The sequence below is a fragment of the Cebus imitator genome, unplaced genomic scaffold, assembly GCF_001604975.1.
Source record: "Cebus imitator isolate Cc_AM_T3 unplaced genomic scaffold, Cebus_imitator-1.0 Scaffold107, whole genome shotgun sequence".
Classification (NCBI taxonomy): domain Eukaryota; kingdom Metazoa; phylum Chordata; class Mammalia; order Primates; family Cebidae; genus Cebus; species Cebus imitator.
In genome coordinates this window covers 6,041,641-6,057,251 of record NW_016107422.1, presented here as the reverse complement: position 1 = coordinate 6,057,251, position 15,611 = coordinate 6,041,641, and the positions used below count along the sequence as shown (strand labels likewise).

General features: G+C 42.8%; 1 protein-coding gene across 2 annotated transcripts in view; it reads right to left on the bottom strand.

The window, feature by feature from the left end:
- Nucleotides 1–15,364, bottom strand: part of CUNH10orf90 (chromosome unknown C10orf90 homolog) — a 239,439-nt gene extending 224,075 nt beyond the window's left edge. For both annotated transcript variants that reach the window (XM_017537895.2, XM_017537896.2), the window contains exon 1: nt 14,508–15,364. In XM_017537895.2, the coding sequence (XP_017393384.1) occupies nt 14,508–14,747 (240 nt within the window). In that variant the 5' untranslated portion in view covers nt 14,748–15,364. The remainder of the gene's footprint in view (nt 1–14,507) is intronic.
- Between the last annotated feature and the right edge of the window lie 247 nt (nt 15,365–15,611).

The window sequence follows — 15,611 nt, the reverse complement described above, 5'->3', positions numbered from 1 at the left end:
ATTCACAACTTGGCTAACTGTTTGGTGCAAGACGCCCAGCTTTCAGCCTGACTGGTCTTTTGACGTTGTCTTCCTCACTAAGCTTCATCATTTCCAAACGAATCATTTCTAGGCATGATCATTTCTAGCTTTTGATTTAAAGCGAGAGACGTGAAACTCTTTCTTTCACTTGACACTCAGAGGCCACTGTAGGCTTATTACTTAGCCTAATTTTCATATTTTTGTATCTCCGGAAATAGGGAGGGCTTAAGAGAGGGAGAGAGATGAGAGAGCAACTAGCTGTTGAAACAGTTTCTTGATTACATTTGGCATCTTTTCTGGGTGCAATTTGTGGCACCTCAAGACAATTACAATAGTGATATGAAAGGTCATTGATCACAGATGACCGTAACAGCTATAATAATGAAAAGGTTTGAAACATTGCAAGAATTTCTAAAATGTGACACAGAGACACCCAGGGAGCACATCCTATTGGAAAAACAGCACAGATAGACTTGCCCAACAGGATTGCCACAAACCTTCAACTTGATATCTGCAAAGTACAGTAAAGTGAAGCTCAATAGAATGAGTTGTACTTTACAACGTGAGCTGATGATTCTAGAACTGAGTCCATTTCTCATACCATGTGGAAACCTCCTTCCCCAGGAATTGTTTACCTCCACTTCCTACTTTCCCCTAATTAGAGTTCTGAACAGTTTGAAATACTTTGAAATAAAATACACTGAAGTTACTCTGACTTTGGAACGCCTCAGAAAGTTCTGAGGATTCAATAGCCTACTTGACCCTTTAACTCTTAATTGTTGTCTTTCTCTTTCAAAGCAACAGAGACAAAAAAAAAAAAAAAAAGAGAAGAAGAAGAAGAAGAAAGAAAGAAAGAAAAACAAGAACAAAGACATTTCCAGCTCCCTGGCTCACCTGTTTGTATGACACGCCTCCCCTGGGCCTGGGGGAAGAAAGGCCTTCAGATTTTGTATATTTTACACTGGTGGTTGCTTTCTGTGATTTTTTTTTTTTAACCAGACTGACAGAAAGCAAAATAAAAGGAGTCCTTTTCGTGACCGGCTTTCATACTTTCTCAGAATTAGGAGAAGTGATAACTTCTATGTATTGAAGACTAGCAAAATTTGGTCCTTAATGGCTTCATAACAGAAAAATCATAGCAGCCACACCACGGAGTGCTTACCAAGAGCCAGGCACCATTCTAAATGCTTCACAGGCATTATATAATCTCCATGGCAACTCCCAAAGGAAAGTATGACTGTAATCCCATTCTAAAGGCAAAGAAATGTTATTCTTATTAATAATAACATCAATAGTAATGTGATCAATAACTTACTGAGCTTTTACTATAAGCCAAGGGCTTCCCTAAGTGCTTCTCATATACAACTTACTCAGTCCTCAAAGCAGCACAAGAGGAAGGTACTCTTAGTAACTCCATTTTACATACGAGGCAACAGATGCTGGAGCAGCTAAGAGTCTGTGAAAAATCCAAGAGTTAATGAATGGCAGAGTCAGGATTAATAATCAAGTTCACCTGATTGAGGCCAGGTCCTGGCTCCTCTGCTGCCTCCATAGAACATCACTCCTTTAATTAAGATGCTAGATGTTGTAACCAAAATTTATCACCGCCTAACAGTACTACATACTTCAGGATTTCAGCTATAGGACATTTCAGAACAGGCAACACTCTAGCAGTAGAAAGCAGGCAGGTGGCTGCCAGGGACTGGGCTGGGAAGGGCACCAAAGACTTTTGGCTTGTGGAAATGACCTATGTCACAATTTGGTGCTGAGGTTCAACAGTACTCATTTGTCACAACAAAAGGAACCGCATACTTCAAAACATGTGAGTACTCATGTATCTAAAGTATATCTTAATAAGGCCGACTTTTAACAAATATATTGAGAATAAGCTTCAGTTTAGCTTAGAATTTCAATTCAACAAACACGTAACTAGTATGGGAAATAACCCATGCACCCTGATCTCAGGGATCCTACTGTCTAAGGAAATAACCTGCAACTGACAACTGTCCTAGGCATTCATACTTCGTGTTCTACAAACTCAGGTATGTGCAGAGCCAGCTTCATGGGTGTGAGACCTGTGAATCTGCATAGGGGCCGGTACTCAGAAGTGCCACATGCTCATTTTAATGTCACTATTTTTAATGCTTTTTAAAAATTGTAGTAAAATATACACAACAAAAATTCACCATTTAAATCATTTTCAAGTTCACAATTAAACACATTCACAATGTTGTACAACCATCACCACTAACCATCTCCAGAACTTTTTTATCATCCTGAACAGAATCTCTGTACCTATTAAATGATAATTCCCCATTCCTCCTCCTCCCAGCCCCTGAGAGCCTCTATTTTACGTTCTGTTTCTGTGAACTGGGCAATTCCGGTTCTTCACATAAGCAGCCCAACAATGTTTGTCCCTTTGTGTTGGTTTGTTTCATTTGGCATCACATCCTCACAGTTCATCCCCATGTCGGAGATGGGCTGCCTTTCCACTCTGTTGAGAGTGTCCTTTAACGCATCCAATTTTCAATTTGGATGAAGTCCAACTGATCTTTTTTTTTTCTTTTGTGGACCTGTGTATTTGATATCAGCATCTTGAAAATGTTAATACTTTTGTCTTTGAACTTGTGTTTTGTAAGTGACATCCAACAGGACCATGGAGCATTCTGGGGGCAGAGGAGGCATGTGTCCTGACTTCCTTACCACCCCATTGACATAAGGTGTCCCTCATTCACAGACTTTGGGTGAACCTACAAAGTCTGAGAGAAGGAGTTCAGGAAGATGCGCAGTGAATACAAGGTGGGTACATTCTGTCCCAGATCAAGGAAGTTGAAATGCCAACAGCCATGATGTCCTGCTTCCCTTTAGAACCAGACTGACGTCAAAGGCAGAAAGAAGGCAATGATGTTCTGAAAAACACGAGCAGCCAGCAGCCCTATCAAAATCTCTCTTACTCATGCTACTTCCCTGTATAGCCAGTCAGTTATGCTAAAATGCTGACGCAGAAGGAAGAGGAAGACAGGGCCACCCTAGTTCCTTTCCTTGCAGTCTTTCCTCGCTCATCAGCAGGCCAAAGGGCAGAGAACATTGGCAAAATTATACCAAGCAATGAAATTAGAAAGAGTTGAGTTGATGTTTGCAACACTTCCATTACTCTGGTTTGAATGAAATACATATATGCATCTATGCGCAACAAAAAATATGAATTGTATCATTTTGGTGAGTCTACCTGTGAGTTAAATGGTTTTGCATTTGTGTTAAAAAGGTCATTGCACAATGTAAAGCTGAAAAGTAAAATCTGTGATAATAATTTAACATTTTAATTTTTACTTAGAGCCACATTAAATAGCAAATTAAAAACACTGTGAAAAAGTCAAGAGAAAGACTACAGAATAGAATGAGAATGATTTATATTTTCGTACCATTACTGACAGTTTTCCTTGGTTTTCATGGATCGATTGATTGACTGAGATGGGGTCTTACTATGTTGCCTAGGCTAGTCTTGAATGGGCTCAAATGACCCTCCCACCTCCGTCTCCCAAAATGGTGGGATTGTAAGTGTGAGCCATTGCTCCTAGCCATTTCCATAGTTTTAAAACAAGGGGATCAGATTTTCATTTTGCAAGCTTCCTCCAAATTGCAGAGGCTGAACCTGAATAAATGGCCATTATTGTGGATCTGCTCCACAGTCTTCATGGTTTCTTTTCCTGTATATCTGACAGCTAGCACAGTGGCTGCATGCATTGGGAACTACAGATCTTTCCTATTTCCAATCAGCAGTGAGGCTGTAAGCACACGGCATCTCCCATTCACTTCTGAGCCTCTCTGCAAATCCAATAGCCAAGCCCTGTCACACAGCTGACCCAGGACTTGACACCAAACAGGCTGCCTTAAAAACTAGAGCAATATGAGGCAGCCAGCCTAGAGCCATGCACTGAGAAGCCAGCAGTGTCCAGAAAGCATCAGTGAGGAGTCAAGCGCATTTGCAGCAAAAATAAAGGGATCTGTGAACTTTCTGTAAATTGAGGGCTAAATCAGAGGCATCTGAGCTCTGACACAGGCCCTTGGTTGCCAACACATTTACCTCTGGCTGCCGGCCTCTTTGCTGGGAAGTGGTTTCTTGCAGTCAAAATAAATGGCAAGCAATGTATTGTTTACTTTGAGAAAATATTTCTCCCATTTATCTTCAGCCCTATTGGTTTCTCTAATAAGTTATTATTCCTAAATTTGGGATATTTTCCAAGATACTCATTTTTCGAGCTGTCTGAAAGCCCTTTCTAGATGGAGAAGAGATATAAATTAGACTCACAGAGAGGGAATTAAACAATTTCACTTTTTGGAATTGGATTAATGAAAAGATTGATCAAGCAAGTGACCTTCATTTTTAGCTTCATTTGGACAGAACAGAGCTGTTACCTGTTTGCCCATCTGTCTTTCTGCCTGTGATCACTGAAAAATGAGTGAATCTGTAATAGAGACTAATGTAAGTATTGAATCAAGGAAGATCTCTTACATGCACTAAGTAATCAACCATCATTTACCCTGGCCTCAGGTGCTCATCTAAAACATACTGCATGCACTTCTGTTTATTCATATCTTCATTCATAATGCATCCCACAAATGTCTACTGAAAGCTGACCTGGTGCCAGGGGCACATGGTGAGCTACAGCAGATTAGGTTCACCTTGCCTCATGGAGCTCTCAGACAGAGACTCCAACCTATGTGCTCTCAATCCCAAGGGCTCCTTCTATTTCCTTTACTCTACAGATGCAAAAATTTAAAATATAACGTGGCAGGCCAAATACTCAGATGGTTTTGTTTGTTTGTTTGTTGTTTTTGAGATAGAGTCTTGCTCTGTCACCAGGCTGCATTGCAGTGGCGTGATCTCAGCTCACTGCAATCTCCACCTCCTGGGTTCAAGCAATTCCCCTGCCTCAGCCTCCCAAGTAGATGGGACTATAGGCACTTACCACCACAGCTGGTAATTTTTTTGTATTTTAGTACAGACAGAGTTTCACCAGGTTGGCCAGGATGGTCTCGACCTCATGACCTTGTGATCCATCTACCTTGGCCTCCCAAAGTGCTAGGATTATAGGCATGAGCCACCGCGCCCAGTCTCAGACAGTTTTTAAGATTCATTCTTGTTGGTGTACGTGCCCTATATGTTCCCCTCTCTTTGATGGTGAAAAGATCTTAAGAATATGATGGACTATCACATCCATGATTAAGTTACATGATATGGCAAAAGGGTTGGGTTTTACAGATGTAATTAAGGTTACTAATCAGTTGACACTGAGTCAATCAAAAGGGACATGATATCAGATGGGCCTGACTTGATTGGGTGAGCCTTTTATAGAAGTCAGAGAGATTCAATGTAGCAGATATACTCCTTCTGGCCTTGAAGAAGCAAACAACATGCTGTGAGCTGCCCATGGTTAGAGTGTCAGACAGTGACCTGAGACAGGCTTCTAAAAGCTGAGAATGATCTCTGGCTAACAGCCAATAAGAAAATGGGGACTTCAGTCCTGTAGCCACAGGGAACTGAATTCTGCCAAGAACCAATGATAGTGGAAGAGAACTCCCAAGCCTCAGAGATCACAGTCTCAGATGACATCTTGATTCAACCTGAAGAGATCCTAATCAGAGAAGTCACCTAACCCACACCAGAACTTCTGATCTACAAATAATCAATGGTGTTGTTTTAAGCTGCTGTATATGTAATAGTTTGTTAGGCAGCAAATAAAAAATAAATACAGATTGTGTCTGCTAGATGTTTGCCTTTTTCTAATCACCAATCAGAATAGACACAATAAGTGATCCTACACTAAATTGATACCATCTCAGTCATAAGAACAGCAGCTAGCTGCTTCAGTTAATTTGTGCATGGTGATCACAAGAAAACAAACACTTACCTTGAACTGGAGAACCCCTACTGATAGCCCTGTACACCATCATTTTGGAAACACTTAATGTAACATGGGACAACCTTGAGCATCTGGCTTCTGCTATTATATGCTTGACACAAGTGTCATTAACTTGGAAAACTTTTAGCCATTATTTCTTCAAATTTTCTTCTCTTCACTCCTCGCCTCAATTCTTTCTGTGTATCTAATCATATGTGTGTTGGGCTTCTTAATATCATCCTCCAGGTCACAGAAGCAGCATCCATAAAGTACTGGTGACAATTTGCCTACACCCAGGGGCCACATCTGTGTGCCATGGCTCTGTGACAGGGCTGGAGATGGTGGGAAAATCTATGTTGAAACTTAGACAACAACAACTCATTTTCATGGAGTACAGCCTCCATGCCAACCCCATGAGGCAGGCAAGGTTCAACGCTTTATCTAGGTTCTCTCTTTTAATGCCCCCAGCAACCCTATAAGGCAGATATTATCATTGTTCATATGAACACAGATGAGAAAACTAGGCTCAAAGAGAACAAGAAATTTGCCAAGGTCACTCAGCTAGCAAGAGCCCAGATAGCTCAATCCAGTGCTCCTTCTCCTAACCACACCACCACCTTTCATTGGCCATCTCTTATCTCCCTCGGTTTGGCTGAAATGTGGATATGGTCTCCCGACAAGTTCACAATTCCCTGGTGGAAATTGGCCAAAATGATGTCAGATAGATCTTACAATGCTCCTTCTCTCTTGCACTCTCTCCCTTTCTGAATATCCTCTCTTGCTTTCTTTCTCTCTTTAATTTTTTCTCTCTTGTCTTCATTTTGGAAAGTTCATTGATCTTTGCTTCTGCAGTATCCAATCTGCTGTCAATCCCATCCAGTAAAATTTCCAGTTTAGATAGTGTCATATTTTTCTTACCAAAAAATTCTTTTTAAAAAATCATCCATTTCTTGCCCTGTTATGGTGATGTCTTTTCTTAAATCCTTGAATTTAAAGGAAAAACAATATAATATTTGTAATAGCTTTTTAATAGATCATTGCTTGCTAATTTTCTCATTTGTATCATTAATGAATCTATTTTTATTAACCAGTACTATCTTGGTTATGAGTCATATGTTCTAGATTCTTTGAATGTCTAGTAATTTTGATTGGATGACAGACATTATAAATTTCTTATTATTACTTGCTGGATTTTGTTGTAGTCTTGTTAAAAAAAAATGTTGAACTTTGTTTGCCAGCCCGTTAAACCATTTGAGGAATAGCTTGATATATCAACAACTGGTTTTAAAATGTTATGGATGGATCTAGAACAGTCTTGACTGAGGCTAGTTTAGCCACACTACTAAGACATGACCCTTCTTGGGGCTCAAGGAGGTCTCTACATTCCAGGTGGTGAGGAACCTGAATGACTCATGGCTCTGAGGTCGTTCTGAGAAGTGCTCATCTCACAGCTCCCCAGTAAGATGTTATTTCCTTGCCAGTTTTCTATCTCTGGTCATAGAGACTTTCTCCCTACACAGCACAGATTAATTTTCAGCCAGACTCAAGAGAACCTGAAACAAATTTCTGGAGCTCTTTTTTTTTTTTTTTTTTTTCCTACCTCCCTCCTCTCAAGAAGTGTGCCTTGCAAATTACAGTCACACGCTGTCTCCTGAGCTCAGAGAGACTACTGGATTCTGTTTAGGTTTCCCTTTCCTTTGCCACCATCCAGAAATTGCCATTCCTTCTGCCCAAAATGTCCTCCCCTTCCCTATTTGCCTATACTCTCTCTGCACCCCCCATGCCTGGAAACCTCCCATTCTTCCATAAAGAATGTGCCAGAAGGTCTCCTCTGTGCAGTCTTGCTGAGTTCTCTGTATCTACAACTCTGTGTAGACACCCTGACCTGGCATCACTGGGATGGGTGCCTCCTCAATCAGATGATAAGCCTTTTTGACCTGTGTGTCCCCAGTACCTACTTCCTGGCACATAGTAGGTCCTTAATACATATTTGTTACAAGAGCAAGAACAAGTGTTTTCTCTTTAATCCATCTGCTCCACTAGAGGAGGAAGAGGACCTAGGATGGCAAAAACGAAAGGTGGTAAGAACACACGTGGTTCTAAGAACTGTAAGGAGGTTCCCAGTGAGATAGCTGTGGATGGACAAATGTCTCAATAGGAAGGAGAGAGAAAGAGCACTCAATGTAGAGGGGCATGATAACTGCCCCTAACCACTGGATTCTGGTGTAGTTGACTTCTCTGTAGTCAGCTCTGAATCTCCCTGGGTTCCAGCTATTGTCGTCAGGAGATCTGCTGCCTCCCCCAGCATGACAAAAGAAATACAAACTTCAGGATAAGACATAACATAGATGGAATCCTCCTTCTGCTACTCCTAACTGTGCTGCTGTGCAGTCTCTGCACATCTCTCTGGCCTCACAGAGTTTTCCCTTTGGAAAAATAGGGCTCATGTGTCTCACACAGCTGTGGTGAGCTTCAATGAGGCAATTCAGGAATCAGCTGACACCGGCCTCTTTTGTTCCCTCTCCATCTCTCAGCTCTCCTTGCACACAGTGGTCCTGGCTTCCACACTGCCCTCTCTGACTCATATCTACCCCCACACCCTGCCCTTCCACACACCAGTTTTCTTAACATGGACAATTCAACTGGCTTTTTTTGTTATTTTCTTTGGGGTTCATGCAGCTGGAAAATATTGGTCTAGAACTTCGAGATCATGGTTTCAGAACTGAACAGAACCACCAAGTACTCTAGTTAAAAATACAGATTTCTGAATGCCACTGCTCCCAGAACTCAGGGGTCTGCATTCTTAGACAGTTCTAAAGATTCTAAAGTATACTAAGGTGTGAGGGCCATGCAATTGTCCACGAGATGGTAAAACCCCATTTAGATCCTTGTCCCTAGACAGATCCATTTTATGTCAAAAATGCTTCATTAATGCTTTCTGCCATAGCCCCTAGGTTTATTGTGAGGGAATCAGGTGTGGATGAACTCACACTCTCAAGAGTCTCTTGTCCATGATAGAATTTGCAGCTGGCCCAGGAGCGGGCGAGCTCTGAATGAAAACTGTGCATTCAGCTCCTGGCCAATTTGATGACTAATCTCTGAATTGCTTGGGGGTGGGGGTTACCCCGAGCCAAGAATATAGAAGGTCCCAAGTCCCTGTGACCTGACACTCTGAGTGTGGGGAGCGAGGGAAGGGAAGTGTTTCACCCCAATTTAAACAAGACCGCTTACAAAGCAGCAGCACTGGTTCCAATTTGCCTGTCCCCAAGGGCCACATCTTGGTGCCATGACTGTGACAGGGTTGAAGACGGCGGGAAAATCTATGTTGAAACTTGAACAACAACAACTCACTTTAATGGGGCATCGCCTCCATGCCAGCCCCAAGGCTTAACCCTTTAAATAGGTTCTCTCTTTTACTTCCCTCCAGCCACGCTATAAGGCAGATATGATCATTGTTCATATGAACACAGATGAGAAAACTAGGCTCAAAGAGAACAAGGAATTTGCCAAAGTCACTCAGCTAGCAAGAGCCCAGACAGTCTCAACCCAGTGCTCTGTTAACCACACCACCACCTTTCATCTGTCATGTCTTATCTCCCTCAGTTTGGCTGAAATGTGGATATCATTTCCCCACAAGTTCCCAATTCCCTGGTGGAAATTGGCCAAGATGATGTTAGACAGATCTTATGAGCCTAAGCTGCAACTTGGGTCAACTCACATTTGACCTTTAAATACTGTACACCATAGTGAGACTGGAGACCTCACTCACCAAATATGCCTCCTGATGCAACAAAACTGACTCCAGACCTCTGAATCCTCACTTCTTTAGGACTTTGCCCTCTGACAGGCAGCTCCAGTTGGCAGGTGCAGTGGGGGCTGGAAGAATATGGCGAGAGGGCAGCAATCAGACCCAAGTACAGCCGTTTCATTTCCCGCTCAGTTCTTGGGCTTCTCATGCCTGCATTTGAATGGAGGCCACCAGCCATTGCCAGTGGAGGCTGAGCTGAGGCTTCTAGGAGGATTCCCAAGCACCCTCCAGACAGCAGGCAAGGGACAGGGATGAGGCAGGGGCTCCCAGCCTGTTCTCGGCGTGCAGGGCTCATCGAAGTCTTTACTGTCTTTTGTAAAGCAGCCTTTTCTCAGCCCTCCTCATGCTAGAGGTGTGGTCTCTCACTGCAGCAAGAGCTGCAAGCATAACCCAGCAAAAACACTGCTTGGAGCCAGGACCTCAGGAGGAAAGGTGAGAATCCAAAGGCTTTGATCTGGCTAAGCTCTTCAACTTGGTTTGGAAACAGGGAAAATTGTTTTGCAGCCTTTTGGTAACTGTGAGAAGAAAGGAAATGTTCGTTTTACCTCCTGTTTGGTCTCGGTGACCTCTTTATTTCCTGAATCAAGTTCTCTTGAAGCCCAAGTACTTAAAACTTGAGTGCTTTTATTTTACAAGACCTAACGGTGTACTCCAACCACTTGAAAACATTCATCAAAGCCCAGAGCTAAGTCTCCACACTGTGATGGGACATTGAAAGCACTCTGAGAGACCTCCTTCAGCCACGATAGAGTAACCAGACAACAGCTAAGAAACAATGATTTCCAGACATCAAGCAACAGGCAGTGCAGTGCCGTGACCCCTGAGGGGAGGAAAACAAGAGAGGTGAGCCCTACAATTGTCCCCTCCTGGAGGCAGTGTCCAGGTCACAGCTTGGGAGAGAAAACTCAACCAAGCCTGGGAGCTCTGCTGAATGGAGGAGGTAGAGACAGAAATCCAAGAGGCCAATGTAGCTGGAATTTGGGAAGAGAACTGCAAGGAGAATTCCAGCAGCCTGCAGGGGACCTCCCAGGTCTTTGCCTGAATACGGATCTGCACCTGCTCGAGAAAAAAATGCCTGAAACCAAGAAAAGAACTTTCAGAAAATAGTAGGTCACACCATTCAGGACCTACTTGGAAGCAATTAAGGTTCCCCCCAGCCCAGGTGCAAACACCTTGTCACACATGAGACATCAGGTAAGGTCATGGAAGGGTCATGTTGTAACACTGGAACTAAATTAGCCCAGATCAGGGTTTCTTGGCCTCAACACCATGGAAATTTTCAGCTAGATCCTTCTTTGCTGTGGGGTAGAAGGTGGTACTGTCCTGTGCATTGCAGGATATTAGCAGGATCTCTGGCCGCTACCCATCAGACACCAGTGGCATTTTCCCCAAGGTTGTCACAACCACACTGTCTCCAGACATTACCAAACATCCCCAGGGATATTTAGACAAGCTCACACAAATCTAAAAAGTAAGCCTTAAAAGGGCCAAGCTGTTTTCAAATAACCTCAGTGGAATCAAACACCAAACAATGTAAAATTCACGATATCCAAAATTCAATTTTAAAATTACCTAGTGTGCAAAGAAGCATGACCCGTAATCAGGAGGAAAATCGATCACTAGAAACAATGCAGAACTAACAGATGTTGATAAAATGAGCAGACAAGGACCTCAAAACAGCCCAAGAAGGTGGAGGAAAGCGCAGTCATGAGGAGGAGGGAAATGGGGGGTGATAGGAGTGGCCTGGTGAGCGTTCTTCCCTGTCATTGTCAATGCCTTCACGCTGCTCTGGGCCCATTGAGTCACAATGGCCATGGCTGCGTCACAGGCATATGCAGTTCTTTAAAAAATTCACTATGATTCCACCCAGCCAGAACTCAGCACTACTGGCTAAACCTAATTTTTTAAAAGCATGAATAGAAAAGGGAGATGAAAATGACGATGGAGGTTTTGAAAAATATTGGAAGGCCTGGCCAAATAGTGATTTCCAAATAAAAAGTCTTTCTCTGGCTCATCTAATGATGAAATGCACTAGAGGCCGTCATCTGTCGGAGGACAGATGGGTGAGCCTTGGCTGATGCATCTCAGCCTGCGCCTACCATCAGAAAGGTCTCCACAGTCAATTAGGAGATGCTCACTTACATTCACACCATAGGATATGAGCACATCACTGAATTCTATGAGGTTTCCCTTCCCAAGCTGGCAAAACCATTCACGCTTTGCTGCATAAGGAGTCTCAGAAAGTGTCCATGCTTGCAACGTGGACAGAAGACAGAGGTCCAATAATGGGCTCATCCTATCCCCCAGTTATGGCTACATTGATGTCTGAAATTTATCAAAAACATACGCAGTGGGAGACATGCCCTTAACACACAGTCTTTCTCAGAGTTTGGGGCATGTTTAGAGTGCACAAAAATCAAGGTTTTGAAAATATGAACCTGGGACCTTCAGCACGCCTCACCACCGCCTGCTTCCAATCCTGGTGACTTTCAGCACAGCAGGCTCTGCTCCTCATTCCTGTCAATAGGAAGTCTAAGGAAGGGTTTGCACAGGGCTGGATCATCCATGGGCTGGAGTTACAGTACGTGAGAGGTGGCTTCTCCAATCATTAAGAAAGCTCAGGACTAAGCCCACAGTTTTGGAAAAATTTGAGTCTGTAGGTTTTATACTAAAAGCAAGCACATTTGCCGGACCTCATGGGAAGAACTTGGAATCCGTGAGGTTTTTACAGAAACGAAATCTCCAAAACTCACTTTTGCCAGGTAACCAGTCAGTTTCTTTAATCTAGCCCCTTTGTTCATTGAGAGTTCATCCCAGAGACCTCGCTCATTTGTCAGCATATTGAGTTCTTTATGGTCAAAGCCCAGGGCAGGCTAACCGATGGCTGTGGAGCTGGTAGAAGAGAAGCAGTCACTGGGCCAAGTCCAAAGGCAGAACCCAGAGGCTGCTAATTGGGGTCTCTCATCAGTTCAGCTTGGGAAATTGAGCAAGGAAGTTTCCTTCTTCCTAAATTTCGTAATCTAAATACTGCTGAGATGTCCTATAGGAATCACATGAAGAATAGCTGAATGGAGGTGAAATATTTAAAAATCTGAAATGTTTGCTACCAAAAGTCAAGAGCAGAGCTTGAAATTCAGAGGGACAGGGGGTGCAAATCACATCTGATGGTTTTGAAACTTCGCCTGCCCTTCAGCCAAGGAGGCACGCCCTTCCTGGACAACTTGTGGACTGATGGGCACAGTGAGGCCCATCCAGTCCACCAGATTGATTGTGGGTGGGAGCTCAGATCTAGCATTCATTTCAACACTGGTGGCTCAGCTGCCGGCTGTCAATAGTAGCAGGGGATTGGGCCCTGAAAAAAATGTAGCTGTGACTGCCACATAGTTGAAGTGTTTTATAACCTCCTAAAAAGATGTACTTTTCCCACATTGTTTTATTCAGCGGGGCTATAGGAATGAGTGAAGTTTTATACATGAAGAAAATGAGAATGTAAGGTCTGCTGTTTGCTACATAGGGTTTAAAATGAAGCCATGAACACTTTTGTGAAATGCATGATAATGTAATTCAACAAGTTTTTCTCTCTCTGGAGGACTGGGAAACAACCTCAATGAAAATTATACAATGATAAAATTCTGTCCCCATCTGATTAATTACTTGTGAATAATGACATCTCTGATTTTTTTCAATTATATTCTAATTGCACACCTTTTGCTCTGGCTGATTGGGCAATGAAGCAATGAACAACTATTACTGAATTTAATTAGCGCCATTATTTCTGTGGCCTTTTATGTCTCTGTTGTGAACATGGAAATTCACACTCCCAGGGCTGGAACTGGAAGAAGCCAGCCTTGAGCCTTGCAAAACCTGTTCCTTCCACATTGTGCTGGCTTCCTTCTGCCCAGCCTAGGGAACAAAAGACCTAGCATATTTGCCAGCATTCATGGGAAGACATTCCTAATAACAGCATCAATATTCAGAAAGGTTACCTTTTCATAAGGCATTAGCAATTTGCATGTTACATCTATCAAAAGAGCTGGGTAAATGAGCTATATGGGAGTCAATTACAATGTCATTCATAATTTATTCCATGTACAATAAAGAGCCGATCAGATTTCATGCGTGCTTACATTCTGAAAAGATAACTGCTTGTGGCTGATATGAGTTGCAGAATACAAATATGTTCCAGAGTAATGTGTTTATCTCACATTGACATTTTAAATCTCCAAAGTTTTCCTTTTTTTTTTTTTTAAACAAAGTTGTCTCTGCTTGAAAATTAGAGCTTTCTTTCAAAAATAAAAGACCATTCTTACTGGTCTAAGTTGAATCATTCTATTTTAACTCCATAAAGGCATGTCATACATAGTCTCCTGCAAAACACATCAGGAAACAAATAGGAATTTGCTTTCAAAGACAGGTGATTGCAAACATACAGAGCTAAGAATATTTAACTCACAGAAACATGCTGTAGTTTCTAAACATGGATACAAATTGCCCAACGCAGCAGTCTTTGGAGCACCATTAAATGTTTGTAAATGCAGACATGTGTCATTATAAACTACCTTCAACCAATATGCTTTCCCCCTCCCCCATATTTTAAACACTAAAACAAATTCAGAAATGAAGAAGGCTTTTCCAAATCCCTTAAGACAGTCTATAGACACATATGATTAATTTATTAGACCAGATAAAAAACCTCAACGGTCTCTGATGAGCAGCAGCTCCATCTCTCTCTGAGTCAAGTATGTACCCACTCACCCACCCAGGCTCAGCCGTACCTCATATCTGCTGGCTGTCTGCTCAGCCGTCTTCAAGCCTTGACACATATGGATGATAGAAACTTTGGCTCTTCTCTGGGAGGGAAACCAGTTACTCTTCACAAAATCCATGACCATCACATGGTTTTTCAGCTCTGTACTAAATGTTTTTATCTGGAAAGTCCGATGCACGGCCGTTTCTGCGTAGCGGGCAGCGTACCCCTGCTGACGAGTTTTTGTAGGAATTCCAGAGTGTTGCATGATACTCAGAATCTTGTGACTTTAGCTAGCGAGACTGGCAAACACAATTTTCTTTGTTTAACCCAGGTATTGAGTGTGACACGAGGGACTTGGGAAAGGCCCCAGCTCGGACCTGTCCCAGTGGTTTCCAGCTCCAGAACTAGTTGTCTCAATAGCCCAGCCACATTTGTAAAGGATGTGGATGTGGGAACCTCAAGGGCAACCTTTACGTGCCATAAAAAAACCAACAAAAAACCTTCTTGTTGTGGTCTGTTTCCAGCCTCACGCCTGAGCTCTCGGATCACTCAAAGCCTTCTCTGATTTCAAAGAAGCATTTCTCTTTCCACTGCATTGAAGTTTTGAACACAGAATCCGCCAAGTTACTGAGAGATTCAATATGTTTGTCAGTCTCTATCCCCTCAAATCCAAATAAACTATTTACAGGGCTCTATACAAAGGCACCAGGAGAAATAATCATTGCTTTTTAGAATTCCTGCTTTTACTGGCCAGGACTGAAAGGAACAAGTGCAGGCTGCCTACCGACACAAAGAGCGTCCTCAGCCCTGGAGAAGAGACACATTCAAGGGAAAAAGAGAACTCCCAGCGCAGAAGCAGCAATGGCTGCAAGAGGGCATCAGAAAAACAGCGTGTCACGTGGGGGCTGGGAGGTGGAGTCCACTCGCCTAGAAGGGGGCTCTGGTCCTGAGCCAACCATGGGAAGTTCCTCCAACACCCTGAGCCTCAGTTTACCAGGAGAAAAACTGGGGTGAAAATATCCCATCTGCCACGCACAGGGTTATTGTAAGGATCTGGTGAGTAAAACAGCGAGAAAACAACAGCAAGGAATAGAGAGTCATGTTAAGCATCATTTTGAAAGTATGGTTG